The sequence below is a fragment of the Columba livia genome, chromosome 15, assembly GCF_036013475.1.
Source record: "Columba livia isolate bColLiv1 breed racing homer chromosome 15, bColLiv1.pat.W.v2, whole genome shotgun sequence".
Lineage (NCBI taxonomy): Eukaryota > Metazoa > Chordata > Aves > Columbiformes > Columbidae > Columba > Columba livia.
Genome location: NC_088616.1, coordinates 1,872,839 through 1,892,120, shown reverse-complemented (window position 1 = coordinate 1,892,120; position 19,282 = coordinate 1,872,839). Strand labels below are relative to the sequence as shown.

At 43.5% G+C, this 19,282-nt stretch overlaps 1 protein-coding gene across 9 annotated transcripts in view; it reads left to right on the top strand.

The window, feature by feature from the left end:
* Positions 1 to 19,282, top strand: part of VPS35L (VPS35 endosomal protein sorting factor like) — a 55,339-nt gene that overhangs the window by 28,287 nt on the left and 7,770 nt on the right. For 6 of the 9 annotated variants that reach the window (XM_065030667.1, XM_065030664.1, XM_065030663.1 and 3 more), the window contains 7 exons: positions 681 to 744; positions 3,315 to 3,413; positions 4,203 to 4,280; positions 6,215 to 6,329; positions 14,879 to 15,018; positions 16,482 to 16,647; positions 18,346 to 18,464. In XM_065030667.1, coding sequence (XP_064886739.1) covers positions 681 to 744; positions 3,315 to 3,413; positions 4,203 to 4,280; positions 6,215 to 6,329; positions 14,879 to 15,018; positions 16,482 to 16,647; positions 18,346 to 18,464 — 781 coding nt within the window. Of the gene's footprint in view, positions 1 to 680; positions 745 to 3,314; positions 3,414 to 4,202; positions 4,281 to 6,214; positions 6,330 to 14,878; positions 15,019 to 16,481; positions 16,648 to 16,763; positions 16,976 to 18,345; positions 18,465 to 19,282 lie in introns of those variants that run through there. The other 3 variants (XM_065030670.1, XM_065030668.1, XM_065030669.1) reach the window with 1 other exon arrangement.

Sequence of the window (19,282 nt, the reverse complement as noted above, 5' to 3'; positions counted from 1 at the left end):
TAAAAGGATTAAATTGTATTAGTTAATTGTAATTTAACCTTTTGCTCAGCTGTTCTCAGTGAAACAGGTTTGACTTATTGGATTTTCATGCGATGTAAATTTGTTTCAAATCAAGTTTGGGCTTTTGCTGTAGAATAGGGAGCTGTGATAATCTTCAAAAGAAACCAAACCAAAACCTAATGTTGTTTCTAAAACAAATGCATTAACTATTCCATATAACATTTAAAGTGCGTTTTAAAAGCTTCCCCACTAAAATAGCATAATTCTCTTATAAAAATAGATTTACTGATTTCTTTAAGTTTCTGTAATCAGTTCCTACTCATGATGTTACACAGGTCCAAAGCCCTTTGCTTGCTGCGGTAAAGACCATGAGCTCAGTTTCCTTCTCCTTGTGCCAAAATTAGAGTTTCTGTAAAATCTAAAGGCACTCTTAGCAATTTTTACTTTTTAAATTTATTTTTTAATCTGGAATTTAATTTGGTGCCTGGTTGACTTGGTGATATTCATATTAAAATCAGCTGGATTGCTTTGTAACTAAAATGACGAGCTTAGTGGTCTTACTGTGCAATAAATACATTATGTGGACAGAACAGTGTATAAATTACTACGTATCCTTTGAACCGTTACAGGTAGATCAGATAAGCAGTATTCTCAAATTTACCATATAAATTGTCTTACAGTGCACTAACGCTTGAGGATGAGAAAAGAACGTTAGCGGCTCTGATAAATGGATTCATCAAAATGGTGAGTGATGGTCGAGTGTGATGTGGGGATGCGGAGCTGGGCAGGGACCGCGGCTCTGACTCGCATGTTGCTTATTTAATCATCTTTTCTGCTACTTTTTAAAATCACGTGTATGGTAAGTATTTACAAATTAAACAGCAATTAAAGCTGTGCATATTACGGTATCAAAGAGGTTCACCGATTCGGTGAGTGCTGGTGAATGGGGCTGCATCCAGCTGGTGGCCAGTCACTAGTGGTGTCCCCCAGGGGTCAGTGTTGGGTCCAGTCCTGTTGAACCATCTTTTCTGATGATTTAGATGAGGGGATTGAGACCATCATCAGCAAATTTGCTGATGACACCAAGTTGGGAGGGAGTGTCGACCTGCTGGAAGGCAGGAGGGCTCTGCAGAGGGATCTGGATAGACTGGAAAAATGGGCTGATTCCAATGGGCTGAAGTTCAACAAGGCCAAGTGCCGGGTCCTGCACTTTGGCCACAACAACCCCCTGCAGCGCTCCAGGCTGGGCACAGAGTGGCTGGAGAGCAGTCAGGCAGAAAGGGACCTGGGGGACTAATGGACAAGAGGCTCAACATGAGCCAACAGTGTGCCCGGGTGGCCAAGAAGGCCAATGGTATCCTGTCCTGTATCCCAAATAGTGTGGTCAGCAGGACAAGGGCAGTGATCCTTCCCCTGTGCTCTGCACTGGGGAGGCCACACCTGGAGTGTTGTGTTCAGTTCTGGGCCCCTCAGCTCAGGAAAGAGATTGAAGTGCTGGAGCGGGTCCAGAGAAGAGCAACAAGACTGGGGAAGGGACTGGAACACAAGCCCTATGGGGAGAGGCTGAGGGAGCTGGGCTTGTTTAGTCTGGAGAAGAGGAGGCTTAGAGCTGAGCTCAGCACTCTCTAGAACTACCTGAAGGGCAGTTCTAGCCAGGTGGGGATTGGGCTCTTCTCCCAGGCAGTCAGCAATAGGACAAGGGGCCATGGGCTTCAACTCTGCCAGGGGAAATTGAGGCTGGAGATGAGAAAGCAATTCTTTGCAGAGAGAGTGGTCAGGCATTGGAATGGCTGCCCAGGGAGGTGCTGGACTCACCGGCCCTGGAGGTTTGTAAACTGAGATTGGACATGGCACTTAGTGCCATGATCTAGTGAATGGACTGGAGTTGGACCAAGGGTTGGACTGGATGAGCTCTGAGGTCTTTTCCTACCCAGTCCATTCTGTGATTCTGTCAGTGAGGTTCCACTGTCCAGCTCCAAACGGAACCAATACCAGCTTTAAGAAAGACAAAATGAAGATAAACAGAGATAAGAAGAGCATACAAGTTATCTTAATTTACAAAGAAGATAATTTGTAGCATCAACTTAATAGTCACACAAAAACTGCAGCTGTTTTTTTTTCTTGAAATAAATTTGCCAGCTTCTTATTCCAGTGAAATCTTTTGTTCCTGCCTGTTGTGTTGGAGATGTCAGGTTGGTTTAGGGAGCTGCTCTCAAGCCTTTTTGATTCTCTAAGAGCTCCTCTCAACATTGGCTTTTCTGTCACATCCTCAGAGCTCACAGCCTTTGTCTCTGCGTGTCCTGTTCGTTCTTTGTTGCAATGCTATGAATTTATCTATGGATTGTTGCTTTCTCTTCAGCGGTAATTTGCTATTCAATATGTTTTTAATAGAACTTTGCTTTGTTTACCTTTATATGCAGTGTAGCATTGTATAATTTCCTTCAGGAGGATTTCCCACATCGAATAATATTTGATATGGCTTTATAGTCTTGGTTTAGGGGAAAAAAAATCCCATAGTAGCAAAATGAGTAATTACAGATTTTAAACCAGCACACATTAAGGTATAGAGGGAAAAGCAGTTGTAACAGTCAGGCTTTTTTGTGCAAATTTTGTATTTTTAGGGAAGCTTTTTTGAAACTAGGACTCCACAATCAGCAGTTGCACAAAGAGAGGAAAGTGCCATGTCCAATCTCTTTTGCTTGTGGCTTGAGAAATAACAAATAATGTGACCTTCTATTACAAAGAAAGCGTTGGAATACATAAATGTAGACTGCCTGGAGACGTCCTCTCGCTGGGCTTTTAACTGACAGCTGAGACACTCCAGCTGACAGCACTTGGTTTTCTTTTAAATCTGGAGGGTTGTAGTCGGGTGTGCTCACACCGGGGTTGGTTTGACTTCTTTCCTGCCTGTGTGCAAGGTTGCAGACTTTTGCCGTGCTATATATGCATATATTTATTACACAAACTTAAGGAAAAGCTGCTTTTCTTGCAGGTGTATCTAGGTAGGAAAATGCTGATATCTCTAGAAATGCCATGAGTCTGAATGCACATTCACGGATCTATTCCTGTTGTTGTGGGGTTTGTGGTGGTTTGGTTTTTGGTTGTAGTGTGTGGAGGACACCAGGCCTTTGTCCCCGTTCTGTAAAGAATCAAGAGTTCTGCTCGTTTGCAAACACTTCACAAATCTAGATTTTAAATTTTTTCTTAAAAAATACTTGATCTGTAAAGCGGGAGATCATGTAGAGAATGGGCAACAACAGTTTTATATTTAATGGCCTACAGTGGTAAAATGTTGGGGCTTTTGTCTTCTCCAGGTTTCTTTCGGCCGTGACTTTGAACAGCAGCTGAGTTTCTATGTTGAAGCCAGGTCAATGTTTTGCAATCTGGAGCCAGTTCTAATCCAGTTGATTCATGTAAGCTGCAGTTTATTTACACCATCTTAATAAGTGGGGATATATTCGCACTTCTCCCATTCCCTGCCCAGATTATTGGTCTATGTCAAAATATATTTGAAGTCCTTTTATCAGGTGTTGTTAGGGTAGACTTTGATCTCTTATCACCCCAGACTCTCTGAAGTTCTTGCTTGACAGGCATGTTTGGTATCATTGCAATAAATAAAACTGGCTGTCTTGCAAGAGACTTCACGTCTAATCAAATAAGCGGCACTTTAGTGCATTCATAATTTGGGTTGTCTCTTGTATAATCCTTGATGTAGCAGAGATCAGACTGTCTCGCTGCAGATGCAGGCACAGTCCTGCTGCCATTGGGAAGGTTAAGCTCTTTTCTGTCGCATGTCAGGTGAGCATGAGCTGCCTCTCATTCCGTTACAACATTGTCTCTTCTCTAAAATCCTTTTATTATTTTGATTTTTTAATAAGTGTGTTAGCTAGAAATCATGATTTGTGTGGCAGGGAGGAGCCGGTGACAGCACTATAGCTGGGAAGCAAGGGATGAGCTAAAGCCTTGAATAAATCAAGTCTATCTTTACAAACCTTCTGAATCATATTTGCTTTAAGGTCCAGTCACCAAAATTCTCAAAGTAAAAACTAAATAGTGCAGCGAGGGCACACCATATTGGGCTTCCTTTTGATGGTTTCTATTCTTTAAATGCATGCCATAAAACCGTCGGTTTGTTATTTGCTGCTGTCCTAATAAATCTATGCATTTTTCGTAATGATTTGCTTTTGTTTTTTAATCTGTAGTCTGTGAACCAGCTAGCAATGGAAACGAGAAAGGTGATGAAAGGAAATCATTCCAGAAAGACTGCTGCCTTTGTCAGGGTAGGTCTGGCTCTAATAAACTTTGCTCCTGCCTTCTTAGCAATAATACTGTCTGCTGCCATCTCAGTTTATGATTTTTGCAAAAACAGTATGTTAGTAATTTTTGACACTGTTTGTAGTCTCATTTTCTCTTGTTACTGTTGATCTTTACTCCCTGAAGCCAAATGCTGCCCTTTAAGAGAAAGGAAGACCCAAAGCCTGTAATAGCAGCTCTGTGTTAAAGAGCAGCAAGATCAACTCCCTCTGCAAAGGAAGGTTCATTGGAGAAGCGTTGGTGTGAATTCTAGAAAGTTCAGCTGGAATCAGCATTTGGGTTTCAAATCAAGTGCTCCCTTTGGGCCAAGTGCCTCTGAGCCTGTATAGATACGGGCAGATGAGCTTTGAGCGATGCACAGGCTCTGCCAGTCGCTTCTCTTCCCCTCTTCTCTGAAATGTGGCAACTAAGAGTTTTCGTCTTCATGTGTTGTTGTCAAAGTTTCTTGCAAGGCGACAATAAACCATGGCAGATGCTCTCTGTTAATTCCCCCCCACACTCTCCACATAGGAAAAGGTGATGGATAAGGAAGAGAGTCTTGCAAGTTGGAAAAGAGGTTTTAAAAGCTTTACTAATGCTGCTAGTGAATAGAGAAAATATACCAAATATATAAAACTAATCTTGAATATCCCAGGGTAGCACAGGGTTGCCCGATGTGGAGTTGGCGTCACTCCAGCAGCTGCAGGGCAGGCACACAGAAGTCCTGGGTGGGACTTCAGAGTAAACCAGAAATGGAATCAGGGTTGCAGGGGCTGGAACCAGGCCTGGGATCGCAGGCATGACAAGCAGGGTCCTTTTCAGATACCGGCTGCAATCTCCCACTTTTACAGGCTGTATGACGCGTACGGGATGGAATACTCAGTTGGTCAGTTTTAGTCACCTGTTCTGTCCGCCCCTCCTTGCAAATATGCCCCTCTCGCAGCAGAGCTGGCAATGGGGTTCAAACTGGAACACAAGAGGTTCCACTTAAATATGAGAGGAAACTTGTTCCTGGTGAGGGTGGCAGAGCCTGGCCCAGGCTGCCCAGGGAGGTTGTGGAGTCTCCTTCTGTGCAGACATTCCAACCCGCCTGGACACCTTCCTGTGTAACCTCATCTGGGTGTTCCTGCTCCATGGGGGGATTGCACTGGATGAGCTTTCCAGGTCCTTCCAACCCCTGACACTCTGGGGTTCTGTGATATACAAAAACTTATCCCTACTCAGGGCAGTCCTAAAGGGTTAACTGGTTACACATTTGCATATTGCATTAAATAATCATTTTAGTGTATAGTGAGCAACATTCAGCTAAATGTCATTTTATCCGACAATCTTGAGTTCTGTGTTAAAGCGAGACTCAACTAATTGTGCGGGCCTCGAAATGTCTAAAGCTGCAAGGCCAGGCTCTCTAATTAGGAGTTTTGCAAAGTCACCCTGATCTTTGTCAGACTGACCTAAAACTGAAAGGATTTACCTGTCTTTAGGTTAGCAATTGCATTCTTTTCTGTGGTAATGACAGCAGCTGCAGCACCCCACACCAGATCTGCTTCCCCCGAAACGTCCCCAGTGCGCCTGATTTCCCAGTTTGTCGGGGTTTGTCCCCAAGGCCCAGTTGGCTGCCTTGTTAGCTCAGTTTTGGTCTTGACCTGCAAGCTGGTTACTTGAGGAGTGACGAACTCTACGAACTAGAGTCACAGAGTAAGTTTTGAGCTCATCTGCTCATAATAATAATTAATAATAATAAATAGCATTATATTTATTGAAATATTGAGAAATTTGAAGTTGCTGATTTTGGACTTCACGTAATATTTGCCTTTTATTGAAAGTCTGTCCCAAAACTGATTTACTGTGTATAAAAGCAGTTGTGATTGCTATAACTCTGAGTTAGGAAGTTTCTTCAGTTGCATTTTTTCATTTGCTTTAGGCTTGTGTTGCCTTCTGCTTCATTACGATTCCATCTCTGAGCGGTATCTTCACACGTCTTAATCTGTATCTACACTCCGGACAGGTTGCTCTGGCAAATCAGTGCCTTTCACAAGGTAAGGCGTGAATTTGTCTATTTAAAGGTTCTCTTATTTCGGGAATATTTCTAGCTGTGAACAATAGCTTGGCTGAAATCATAAGTCATGTATTTATAATGTAATTAAAATACAGCCCAGTTTCAAGCACTGTTACAGTGAAAACTTGTCCTATGAAAGCAGCTCTTCAATTCCAACACTAACCCTGGGATCTAAATAACCGATGCAGCCGACTCAGGTTGACACAGCTGTGAGGGAGGTTGACCTAAATTTCTTAGAAATGATGAAAAGTGTGGAATGTTTTTCTTTTGCATAATGATACAAGCGCTCTAATCACAAAGGATGTGCTGTATTATAGCTGTGGGAAAAGAAAATAGTTCACCTGGTTCACAGGCTGACCATATCCTGTAATGAGCTGGAAAAGAATTAAAACATAGGTCAATGACACCAGAAACTTGCTATCGAAGCACATGTGTGGTAGACGCTTAGCCAAGAAAAGATGCCCCTGTATCAAAGTGAAACAATGGAGTAATACCAGATAATATGCAGAATGAACAATGTGTTTTCTTTTTTTAATCTGAATTATTGATTGAACCAGCGCCTGGGTACAGTTTTTAGCCATCCTGTTAGCTCAGGTGTAAGTAATGGGAAATTCTCACAAAAAGTGATTTTGGGGAAGAAAAATCGGAGCTGCTCTGGGACCAGAATGAGCGATAAGTCTGTGTCACCATTTAATCTGATCTCGTTCCTATTCATGTCACAAATGGAAGACAGTTACCTGTTCTGAAAGTCTTCTCATGCTTTTAACTGCTTGCAGTATCTTTCTTTTTTAAAGTGCTTTCATCCTACTTTGTTTTGCAGTTTTAATACTGACTTTAAATATCTGCTTTCTGTTGGCAAATGCTCTTCCTTTCCAAGTTTTCAGTGGAGCTGTGAGAGTAATAAATTGGATCATTTTACAACATCTTTTGTTGTGACTGTTAATTCGCTGGTTTAGCTCCGTGCTTCTTCACGAGAGCTTGTTTTCCAAGCTCTGCATTTACCAGTGAGTTCCAGCTGCACAAACAACCCGCCTTAGGATGCTGATTGAGACTTTTTAGTACTGGGTGACAGTTGCATTTCTTTGTTTTGAACCTGGTGCTGCCCATGTAGCAAAGCCGAGGGATTTAGAGTAAAGCTGCCTGTTGTGTCCAAGTAGTTTGTGCAAATAAAAGATCTGCAGACTCTGTCGTTGTGCCATGAGGATTGTGCAGTTTCTTTGTAGGTTAACAGAGTTGACCAAAAATGGACTCGCTTTTTCTTCCAGCAGCCTTTTAATTGACCAGCTTACCTTCTCTTTTGTGTCGATTTTGGTTGGTGTTGCTGCATTGTAGTGCACCTCTTGTTGGAAGCAAATCCAAAGCAATTTTTCTATAATGTTCAGTCTTTGAGGACTATGCCCTGCCCATGGTGGGACCAACTCTGTGCTTTAATAATCTTTCCATTTATAATCTGCTTTTCCACTATTTTTGTGATCCAAGTCTTCTCTGAGTGAGACTCTGCGCCCCAACAATTGTCGGGTTTTTGGCCGTTGTTTGCCAGGTGGACACAGGGCACTGATAAATTAACAGGGTCCCCATTCGCAATCTCTTAAGGTACCAGGTGTATGCAGAGTACCATGAACTCAGTCTGTAAAATGCGTAAGCGCTCTCTCCTGAATTTCAGACCCACAGGCTGGAGAGAGAAGCCTTTGGTCCATTTCAGCCTTTGTTGAAGCATGTGCAAAGCTCTGGTGTTCAGTAACTCACTTCGCTTACCAAGGTGTTATGTTTCTGTGCTTTTTTGCTCTGTAGAAAAGCTATTTGGGGCATAATTTGTATTCAGAGACATGTCACTTGCATGCCTAATTTAGCATGTCTTAACCAGTTAAGCAACAGTGACAGCAGTCTTGGGACTTTTTTTGTGAACTGTCTTTGCATATTGTGATGTATTTCAGTCACATAATGTGTCCTCGCAAGTTACTTTTAGCACAGTTTAATCTGTGTCTCGAATGCATTTCATGTGTATGAGAAGTAGTGATTAATTCATAACTGCAAATTTACATCCAGTCAGTTAAGAGAGTTAACTAATGCCAATTAGACACTGATCTACTAAAATCAATGCAGCGTAAAGTGAAGCTTTAAGAGTGTGCAATTAACGATAGCATTAGGTTAGGAAGTGCAATTGTGCCTTGTGTGTAACCTTTGTTTCATGCTGATTGAAAGTAGCTAAATCAGTTTAAAACTGGGAAGAGAAATGAATCGGAAAGGAACCGTCCCTGATGGGCCGGCTCGTCAGGAGCGGGCACACGAGAGCATGTGCACATGCTTCCTCTTTAAAGAGTCACAGAACCCCAGAATGTCAGGGGTTGAAGGGCCCTGGAAAGCTCATCCAGTGCAATCCCCCCATGGAGCAGGAACACCCAGATGAGGTTACACAGGAAGGTGTCCAGGCGGGTTGGAATGTCTGCACAGAAGGAGACTCCACAACCCCCCTGGGCAGCCTGGGCCAGGCTCTGACACCCTCACCCCGAACAAGTTTCTTCTCATCTTTAAGTGGAACCTCCTGTGTTCCAGTATGATACTTTTTGGCCTTTAACTTCAGGTGACAGTGAGTTCCACAGTTACATGCTACTTGGAGATCTGCTCCTGGGGGATTGATTTCTGTGTGGTTTTTAAAGGTGTTTCAGTGCATGCAGCTGATCTGCTCATGATCCCATGAAAAATTCACTCCTCCTTGGTGCATTTCCTTCATACTACGATGGAGTTGATAAGACAATGGAGTTGATAAGTTCCTGAAGAATTTGTGTCAGTGTAGTCATTTCTAATAAGGAAACAGTTCCACGCATTAGTACCTTTCTAATAATATTTTTATCCTGTTGGAAATGGGCAGGTCAGGACTATATTCCAGGTGTAAATGCACACACTATATGTACGGTACAGTGACAGCTCCACTTTCCATTCCTGCCCTAATGATTCTTATCATTGCCCTCCTTTTCAGCAGCTGTTTGGGATGTAGTTTTCAGGAAACCGTCTAAAATGACTCCAAAAATCTTTCGTGAGTGCGAATACCCTATTTAGAGCTGATCTTTCTATAGCTATAGCAAGGGCTGTTTCATTCCTCACATGCCTTACTAATATTAGATTTCACCTGCTGCTTTCTCGCTCAGAGGCACGAGAACCGTCTGCAGCGCTTTGCAGTCCCGGCCCGGGCTGGGCTGCAAACACCGGCCCCCAGCTCATCCCACAGACACGTCTCTGCAGAACCTTAAGGAACGTGGCCGTTGTTTCACTCCCCCATGAAACCTTCTTATTCCCGCTCCTTCCACCCTCCACCCCGTCCTTTACTGAGTTACACATCCCCAGGATGACTTTTCTCCTTATCTGGAGAGACTTCTCAGGAATCATTTCTGTCTGCAAAAATCATATTGATTCTTCAGTGCTGTATCATGTGTTCCCATGTGTCTGCTCAGTTGAGATGTTTTTTATCATCTCGTAATAAGCAGGTGAAACTGTACCTCGCAGTCCTTAGGTTTTACATAGAGTTTAGAGAGGCAGGCTGAAATTTGTGGTTGGTAGGGGTGTTTTTGTTGTTTGTGTTTTTGGGGGTGGAGGCATTGCATTTACTGATTACAGCTGAAGAATAACATATCTTATATCCATTGTTCTTGCTCATACTGTATGATGTCCCCATATGAATCTTCCCTTCCCCTTAGGTCTTTGTCTGCAAGTACTGACACCTTGTTAACAATCTATAATCAAGCTATTCCTAAAATTGGCACTAGTGAGCTTCATCCACATAATTACCTTTTAATCTGCAGCTAATTCATAGTATGAATTAACATAGTACATTCTGGTTCACCAAGCAGCAACACATTCATTTTCGTATTTCATCTTGGTTACTTCAAATAATTCATTGTAGTTTCTGGGTTGGAAGTGATGAGTAGAGGGTTTTAATGTTCAATAGCTCAAGGGAAAAACATATTTCAACAACGTGGCAAAACTCCCCCAATGTGAGGAGAAGCTGTTCCAAATGTTTTCAGTGCTTGGTTGTCAAAACAGTAATGTGTTAATTTATTTAACAGGAAATAAAAGGGCAACAAAAAATCCCATGCTTGCTTCCCGTTACTGTTTTGCACTGGAGTACAAAGCGTCATTGAATTTCCAACATCTGTCAGATGCGCAGGCAGAATCTTTGGAGTGTTGAAATGCAGCTGGCAGTGTTGTAGAACACGAAGGTGCTGTGGAGTGGGGAGCACTGCGCACGGTCCCCGGTTCTGCCCTTTGGGTGGACGTAGCCTCGTGTAATTGTATCCGTGACTAAAAATAGTTTGTGTGGGTATGTCAGACCCTTCTGCTCTTTCAAGGTGGACTTAAGGAGCTTAATTGTTTCCCCGTCTCTAATGGCATTGCTCCTCCTTGGTTTTTTGCCTGCCTGAAATATTACATTAGTACAGTTTAATTGACTATCGTAGATGCAGCAAATACAATGTAAAGTACATTTTTATATGTAGAAACATATGGAGGTAGATATATTGTTTTTTCTGTAGGAGAGCGTTGCTGGAAGTGCCGACTTGGATATGCAAGATTTAGTGGGTGTATGTATGTGAGTCTCTTGAAACATCTCTACAGTAATAGCTTTATAATTTGACTTTTAAAAGAAAGCACTGTTGCATAACCTCATAATTAGTGTAATTCAGAATTAAATACAATGCTTACTTAATTCTTGCTAAGAAAATAGCACTTCTGTGACAATCTGTTTAGGGAACTTTCCTGCAAACTCAGAGTGTGAGATGCCAACTCTGACACCAATCTACAAGTGAATAGGGTGGTAGTGTCTGAGGACAGTTAGTGTTTGGCAAACCTTTGCATTAATTTGAATTTACTTCAGTTTTGCTTCTTATGAAGCAAATATACCTTGGACAAATGTTCTTTTAGTGTTCTAGCATAAGAACCATTTTGTCTTCAGCACAGATTGATGGAACTTGGAGCACAGTGAACGTATTCTCCTTTGCCAGTTCTTCTGGATGTAGCCAAGTAAAATATCTCTCTAATAGAAAAAGCAACTAATTGCTATTATGCTTTATTGCTTTTTTGGTTTGCCGTGTCGAATCATAGAATGTCCTGAGTTGGAAGGAACCCCCAAGGCTCATGGAGTCCAACCCCTGTCCCTGCACAGGACACCCCACAGGTCACCCCGTGTGTCTGAGCACGTTGTCCAGTCCCTTCTTGAACACTGTCAGGTTGGGGCCGTGACAGCTCCCTGGGGAGCCTGTTCAGTGTCCAGCACCTCTGGGTGAAGAACCTTTTCCTCATGTCCCACTGACCCTCCCTGGCACATCTCCTGCCATTCCCTGGGCTCTGTCACTGTCACAGAGCAGAGCTCACCCTGCCCCTCCTGCTCCTGCTGGGGAACCTGCAGCCCATGAGCTCTGCCCTCAGTCTCCTCCAGGCCGAGCGGACCCAGGATGGCCGGTCTCTGATGGTGCTTCACCTGCTGAGCAGGCAGCTCTCATTTGCAGCAACAGCAGGTCACGAAACTGAATCGAACCGCAGGGCAGTCGTTCACAGCAAAGAGGAGAGGATGGGGTGTGTGCTGAGGCAGAAGTTCCGCGCAGGGGGTGTGTGCTGGCTGCGGACAGGTGAGCTCCGCTGAGCTGCCGGCAGCTCTGCTCGTTGCACGGAGCGCTGCTGTCCCGTTAGGAAACCGCTGCAGAAGGCAGGAGTGTTCTCTGCACAGACACGGGCGCTTTGGTATGCACACTGTTTTCTGAGACACGTTTGTTCTTTTGTCTGGCCGCATGTTTTGGTTACATAGTGATGTGGGGCACGCACTTTTTTTCCTGTTGAGGCAACTGTGCAAGTGACAGCGATTCATTTACTTGTACTAGAATGAACATCTACTGCTGCTTTCCTCTAATAAAGCTCAGAGAAGGATTACTTACCTTCCTTTGGGTTGGCTGTGTAAACTTATATGTTAAAAAACATTCACCTCAAAAGAAATGTGCAGAGTAAAAGCAAGCATGATGTTTGAATGAAGGGATCTGCGTTCTAAGCACTGAGAAGTTCAGAAGGGCTTGAGCACTTGTGTGCTGAAAAGAAATAAGAGTCAGAAGAATGACAGTTTTTCCAAAGCACATGTTTCCCTGGTATTCCTCATAAGCCTAAATTAGATACCAGTTGGTACTATATTTGCTTGGAGTTTCATGTGCTCAAATGAATTCTTCCAGAGCAAGCTGCACTCCTGGAAATGCCCACACACGCCTGTCCATGGTTATCTTCTGCCAGCCATGGATCACCTCTTGGCTTTCACCAGGAATTCTCTCTTTGGTAAAGCTTGATTCCATGGCCTCAGCCTCTGTTCCTGTAAAATCAAGACACAGTATGAATTCTGAAGGATGCTTTGAAATATATGGCTAAATAACCTGCATGGGATTTGGATACCTGGATATTTTGAAGTGTAGCCAAGAAAGTGCAAAAGAATGTTGCTGTTGGATTATTTTGTGTGTGTGAACTCTTAGTATATATTGGAGGTGTTCTAGGGTGAGAGAGAAAATACTCTTATTTTTAATTTTGGGGTATTAGCTTAATAAAGTGAGGGTTCTATAAATGTTCTAGTGGGTGTTGTTGTGGGGTTTGTTTTTCATTTTTGTTGTTGGGTTTTTGTTTTTCTAGGATTACAGATATAAAAGTTATGAAAAAACTCTTAATAGCTATATTGCTAAGGCCATAATGGTGGATGGTTTCTGTAAATCCTGTATTGTGATTCTGGGAAAGAATCATTTTATCTCGGTAACCAGCAATACTTCAGGTTCTGGTCCTATATTAGTATTAGTATTTTACTTTTGTCCATACCTAGTTTAACAGCCTTTCGGAAATGAATTTGTGAACAAGTTAGCATGACCTGATATGCTTTTCCCCCTGATTTGGATTCCCCATTCTTCTGGCATAAGTATTTATTTAGATAAGTCAACTTTTCATTGTGTGCTATTTGTATTTTTTATTATATATGCAATATATTTGAATCAGTGGTGTCCTGTTGTTAAACAAAGGAGGAAGAATTATAGTTTCAGAATCATAGAATCACAGAACAGTTTTTGTTGCAGGGCCCCCCCAGCTCCCAGTGCTCCCCCTGCCATGACAGGGACATCTTCAGCAGCTCAGGTTGCTCAGAGCCCCGTCCAGCCTGGCCTGGGATGTCTCCAGGGATGGTTCATCCACCACCTCTCTGGCCAACCTGGGCCAGGCTCTCACCACCCTCAGGGCCAACAATTCCTTCCTCATGTCCAGCCTGAATCTCCCTCCTTTAGTTTAAAACCATCACCCCTTGTCCTATCACAACAGGCCCTGCTCAAAAGTCTGTCCCCATCTTTCTTACAGGCTCCTTTTAAGTACCAAAAGGCCTCAATAAGGTCTCCCCATTGCTTCTCTTCTCCAGCTGCACACCCCAGCTCTCTCAGCCTGTCCCCCAGCAGAGCTGTTCCAGCCTCGGGTCATTCCTGGGGCTCCTCTGGCCCCTCTCCAGCAGCTCCATGTGTGTCCTGTGCTGAGGACCCAGAGCTGGACCAGCACTGCAGGGGGTCTCACCAGAGCGGGCACAGGGGCAGGATCCCCTCAAACCTGCTGCCCATGCTGTGGGGATGCTGCCAAGGGCACCACTGGTTTCTGGGCTGTGAGCGCACATGGCCGAGTCATGTCCCATCTTTCACCCCCCAGCACCCCAAGTCCATCCCTGGGGCCGCTCTCCATCCATCCCTCCATCCTCAACCCGGACTGATACTGGGGTTACCCCAACCCAGGTGCAGGACCTTGCGCTTGGCCTTGTTGAAGCTCATGAGGTTCACGTGGCCCCACTTCTCGAGCTTGTCCAGGTCCCTCTGGATGGCATCCTGTCCCTCGGGAGTGTCACCTGCACCTCTCAGCTTGGTGTTGCCTGCAAACTTGCTGAGGTTGCACTTGATCCCACTGTTTATGTCACTGATAAAGATATTAATCAGTACTGGTCCCACTACGGACCCCTGAGGGACACCACTTGTTATCGGTGTCCATCCAGACATTGCACCATTGGCCACCACTCTCTGGGTACGACCATCCAGCCAGTTCCTCACCCACCAAACAGTCCACCCATCAAATCCACACCTCTCCAATTTAGAGAGCAGGATGTTGTGGGGACTGTGTCAAAGCTTTACACAAGTCCAGTCAGATGACATCCGCAGCCTTTCCTGTGTCCACTGAGGTATTTACTTTATCATAGAAGTCCACGAGGCTGGTGAGACAGGACCTGCCCTCAGAGAAGCCGTGCTGGCTGTCCCGAATCACCTCCCTGTCCTCCACATGCCAGAAGTCTGGAGTGATGTGGGAACTTCTTTGGAATAAACAGCATCATGTGAATTACCACAGATTTTCACTGCTGAGTCTCGAGTTTCTTTGCAGTGAAGCATACGTTCATTCTCTTTAATCTACTTGAAACAAACTCGAAGCAATCATAGATCACGGGCATGGCTGCCAGCGCAGCTGGAGCGATAATGCAGTGACCTTATTCTTATTTTGTAGCTGATGCTTTCTTCAAAGCTGCAGTGAGCCTTGTTTCTGAAGTGCCAAGAACGATCAACGTCGACGGGAAGATGCGCTCTTCGGATGCCTTCCTCCTCGAATTCCTTTGTAATTTTTTTTCCACGTTGTTAGTAGTTCCGGTAAGTTGTATGTGGATCAATAGCACATAGGCTACGAGACTGTTTTGACTTTCCCCTTGCAAAATTTCGAGCGGAGCTGAGGGTGCAGTGGTTGGTTTTCCACAAGCAAGCTGAACTGCTCTGCCCATCGCGTAAAACCCCTCAGCCCAGTGCAGGACAGGGAGCCAGAAGTGGTGTTTTTAAACCTGAGGAGGAGGGAAATTGAGAGCTGCAGTTTCTTTTAGTTTCAGTTAGTTTCTTTGTTACAGATTGTCCAGTCTTTTGAGTGAAGATAACTAGAAGACGTGTTTTGGCATAACCTTCCTCTTCTGATGAATATTTCACAAAATACTACCATTGTGCACCCTTCCAGTTTTTAACCAATTGTCGAGCTTAAGTAGAGATATACATATAATTGTTCTTCCAATATTTTCAGCTACAGCTAAAAGATGAGAAAAAAGATGTAAACTAATATGGAGGAGCTGAGATAAAGCTTGTAGAACCAAGGTACCATAGAGAACACAGACAGGCCTCTGACTGCCAGATCTCCCTGCAGTGAGAACCTGGCGCTTGAAGATTTTGCCTCCCCCCGCTAACAGCTGCCGGAATCCCCGTCGGCAGAGCAGCGTGTGCTCCCTGGCCCATGGCCAGGCTGGTGGCCGCTGTGACCAGTCATTGCTCTTCAGTGACAGCACAAGTAAAACCTTGCAGAAAGCTACGTCAGAGCTGGACGCTCCTCGGAGAAATGACTCGTGTCGGTCACAGGTGATTGAAGGAGGGACATCCAGCCTCTCAAATTCAGTAGTGAAGAAGAACTTGCGATGAAATAACCAGGATTCAAAAATTAGCTTCCACAATTTTTTCTCCTATTTACTTTACAGGATACAAGATCAGAAGGGGATGTCCCCAGTGGGCTGTGGTTTGTCCTAGATGTGTTGGTATCATTGCACAAACTGCTAGCTTGAAAAAACTCATAGCTTATGTAAAACAGATCTTTTTATAATTATATTCCTTTCCTATTAAAAGATTGCTCATTATCTGTAACTTTTACTTCCCATTGTAGGTGTTCTTCTGAAACTCGTATGAGTAATATACTTTTTTCTATAGCTTACTGACATTATTTTAATTTATAAAATCCTACCCAGTGTGTTCAATTTTAGCTGTTAAGAAGTTGACAATTAATTTTGTACTATTCCCCTGTGACTAGGAAACAAAGCATTTCAAAGTTTGTCTGTAGAAGCTGCCTAGATCAAGTTTATAACCGTGGGTCAAATGGGCATTTTAGAAGGAAACTGGAACACATTGTTAGAAGGATCTGCAGGATGCACACTTCAGAAAAGTAGCTGTCAGCTTAACTCCATTGTAGTTTTTGCTTTTATCGAGCTAATATTGTGACTCTAAAGCCCTGAATGACGGCCAGCAGCCCCACTTTTGTTTTCGGCTTGTTGTGTTGTTCATTTTGACTTCTCTTTTCTTTTCTGTAGGACCATCCAGAACAAGGAGTGTTGTTTCTTGTGCGAGGATTACTAAATGTGATCCAGGATTATACCTGGGAGGATAACAGCGATGACAAAGTCAGGATTTATACTAATGTTTTGCATCTGCTGTCTGCAATGACTCAGGAAGCGTATATCTACCATGTAGATAAAGGTAACGCAGAAGGGAGCTCTGGGGCCTTGCTGCCACCAGGCCGTTGGTAGGACTGTCACTGGTTGATGAAGATCAGTGGTAGTCAGTCTTACAGAGTGGATTGTTTTCCTATGCAGGTCCAGACATTGTAGCTCTAAATAACCACAGGAGGCGGCTGCTAAAGAGTCGTGCTGTCCGTTCTTTAAAGTGGATCTGCACAGAGTGATTCATTTAGTTTGTTCCTGGTGGTCTTGATGCACATACCTAGAACTGTGCACTTTTCAAGTAAATATTAGAACTCCATATGTATGGAGGGTTTTCTTATAGAATAAAGTGTGAACTTGATTTATACTTATTGTTGGTGTTACATTTGTAAACAACTCCAGTTTTCAGAATGTGATGCCTGGTCTTCGTTATTTACACCAATGTATTTGCTTTGGGAAACTATGGGGTTAACTTACAAACATCTTGTGAATAGCTAGAAGAAAGATTTTGCATTTTATAAAATGGCTGTAGTCTTTTTGTAAGAACATTTTGATTGGTCTAAAATTTGAGTGTTTGCCTTCTGATTGATGAGAAGTGACTAAATCAAGGTAGAGTATTAATTGAATCTTTTGAAGCGCGCTGTCAAGATGGGTTAGTCTGAGAGGCCAAGCTGGTTTGGCTTGTTCTTGGCACAGGGGTTTCAGGCCGGAATATATTCTGCAGTTCTTTTGGTGAATAGTCTGTCAGAGTTACCAACCACTACAGGAGCATCTCTTGCAGTTCGCAGCACAGAAAATAGCTGGCAGTTGAACAACCACTCGATAGTAAATCTGCTCTTCAAATCCTGGAAGGAAACCTGGCTTAGCTGCCTTCTCTTTCATTCCATTTTTTAATGACCAAAATAACTGCGTAATCCCAAGAAGAGAAATTTGAATTAATTACATTTCAATGGAGAGAAGTGTGGAAATACAAATGAGTAATTTTTCACCTGTAGTTGGATGATGATTTTTTTTCTAGGTGGACCATGTACTTCAGCTTCTTAAAATGGAGTTTACTGGACAACAGAGGATCACCTTCTATCTTACGTACTCTCTGATTTACCCAGAATACAGTCAAGCTTACACATTTCTTGTAACTTCTTATTAAAATATTATAAATAAATGAGGCCCAAACACATGTTTAAAATCATGATTATATAAGCTCTGAAAACTTCAAGAGTGCTCTCCCCCCAAAAAATCCTTCAAGGGCTTGGAAATTGAAAACACCCTTTCTGGATTTCTCTCTGTGACTTTGAGGTAGTCGAGGTTTTATTTTAGGAGAGCAAAATGCAGTTTCCTTTCAAAATCTTGTTGTATTCCCTAAGTACAACACAGACTGTTTCCCCAGGCCTGCTGCTGTTGAAGGCGATGGTCGTGCCCTTCTAAAGCGATGGGAGCAGGGAGTCCGTCTGTGTGGGAAGAGGGAGAATTGACACTATATGTTGCTTTGCATTTAAGTCTAGCCTGTGTTTCTGAACCAGGCATACAGGACTGGCTTTAAGCTACAAGTGTTTTGTTCTAAAATCAAGTGGGCAACCAAGCGGTAGGCACCTCACCAAGATTGTTCTCTGTGTGTCTCATGGAGGAGGGTGTTTTATAACTTCCAAAGCTGGTCTTCTATAAATAGCTGGTGTTTTCAGTAGCAAACAAATGCTCAGCTCTTCAGCCAGACCTAAGCCTGAATTCCTCTCTGCAGTTGATTCCAATGATGCCCTGTACGGTGGAGACTCCAAGTTCCTGGCTGAAGTTAATAAACTGTGTGAAACGGTGATAGCGCAGATCCTGGATCACCTGAAAACCCTTGGAAAAGAGGAGGTATGTTCTTACCCAGCTTGATTCAATACAAACCCCAAATTACTTTGGAGTTGAATAAATGGATCACCTTCTTGTCCAGGCCTTTTAGAAAGCTCCAGGAACCTTACAATGAGATGGAATCGGGTATTAATAATGGTACTTGTTAAAAAAGTGAGTCAATCACATAGTCAGGCTTGTGGTGGAAAGGCCTAATGATGTGAGAGAGATCGTGTAGCAATGACAGTCCATTTTTAAGATGCAGGCTGAAGTTCTTCCTTAGCCACATGCCGTACATCCCACTCTGTGGGATCAGCTTTGGCAGTGCAGCCAAGAACGCGACGCTGCTGCAGGACAGAGTGAGGGTCATGTTAGCTTTAAATTAACTGGCTTGGCTCCTAGTGGAGTCTGGTTATGGAAATATGATGCTCAGTGTGGGATAACCTTTTTTTCTGCCTATAATGAGCTCTGTGATGCTGGTATTGCAATTACTGCTAAGCTAGAAAACTGGAGACAGGGCTGCAGTCCCTCCCTCGCAGTGCAGTTGTGCCTGAAGTCTTGTCTGTCCTTCCCGCAGTTTCCTCCTGGCTCTCACCTTTCTCTCTTTGTAAATGAACTGGATTTTCTTGCCAGCAAAGCTAACAGTAGCCTGAAATGTCCAGTTCTGTAATGGGCAAAATGAGAATTCACAGTCTTTTACTGGGTAAAATACAGTGGAAACCGCCTTTAATTGGTAAAAGTTTTGCACCCCAGATGCTCGGATGAAATGAGGAGAGCGGGGCACAGGGAGGGAAAAGGTGTTTTGGCTTTACCTTGTGTTTAGGATGGGGTTATATTGTTCA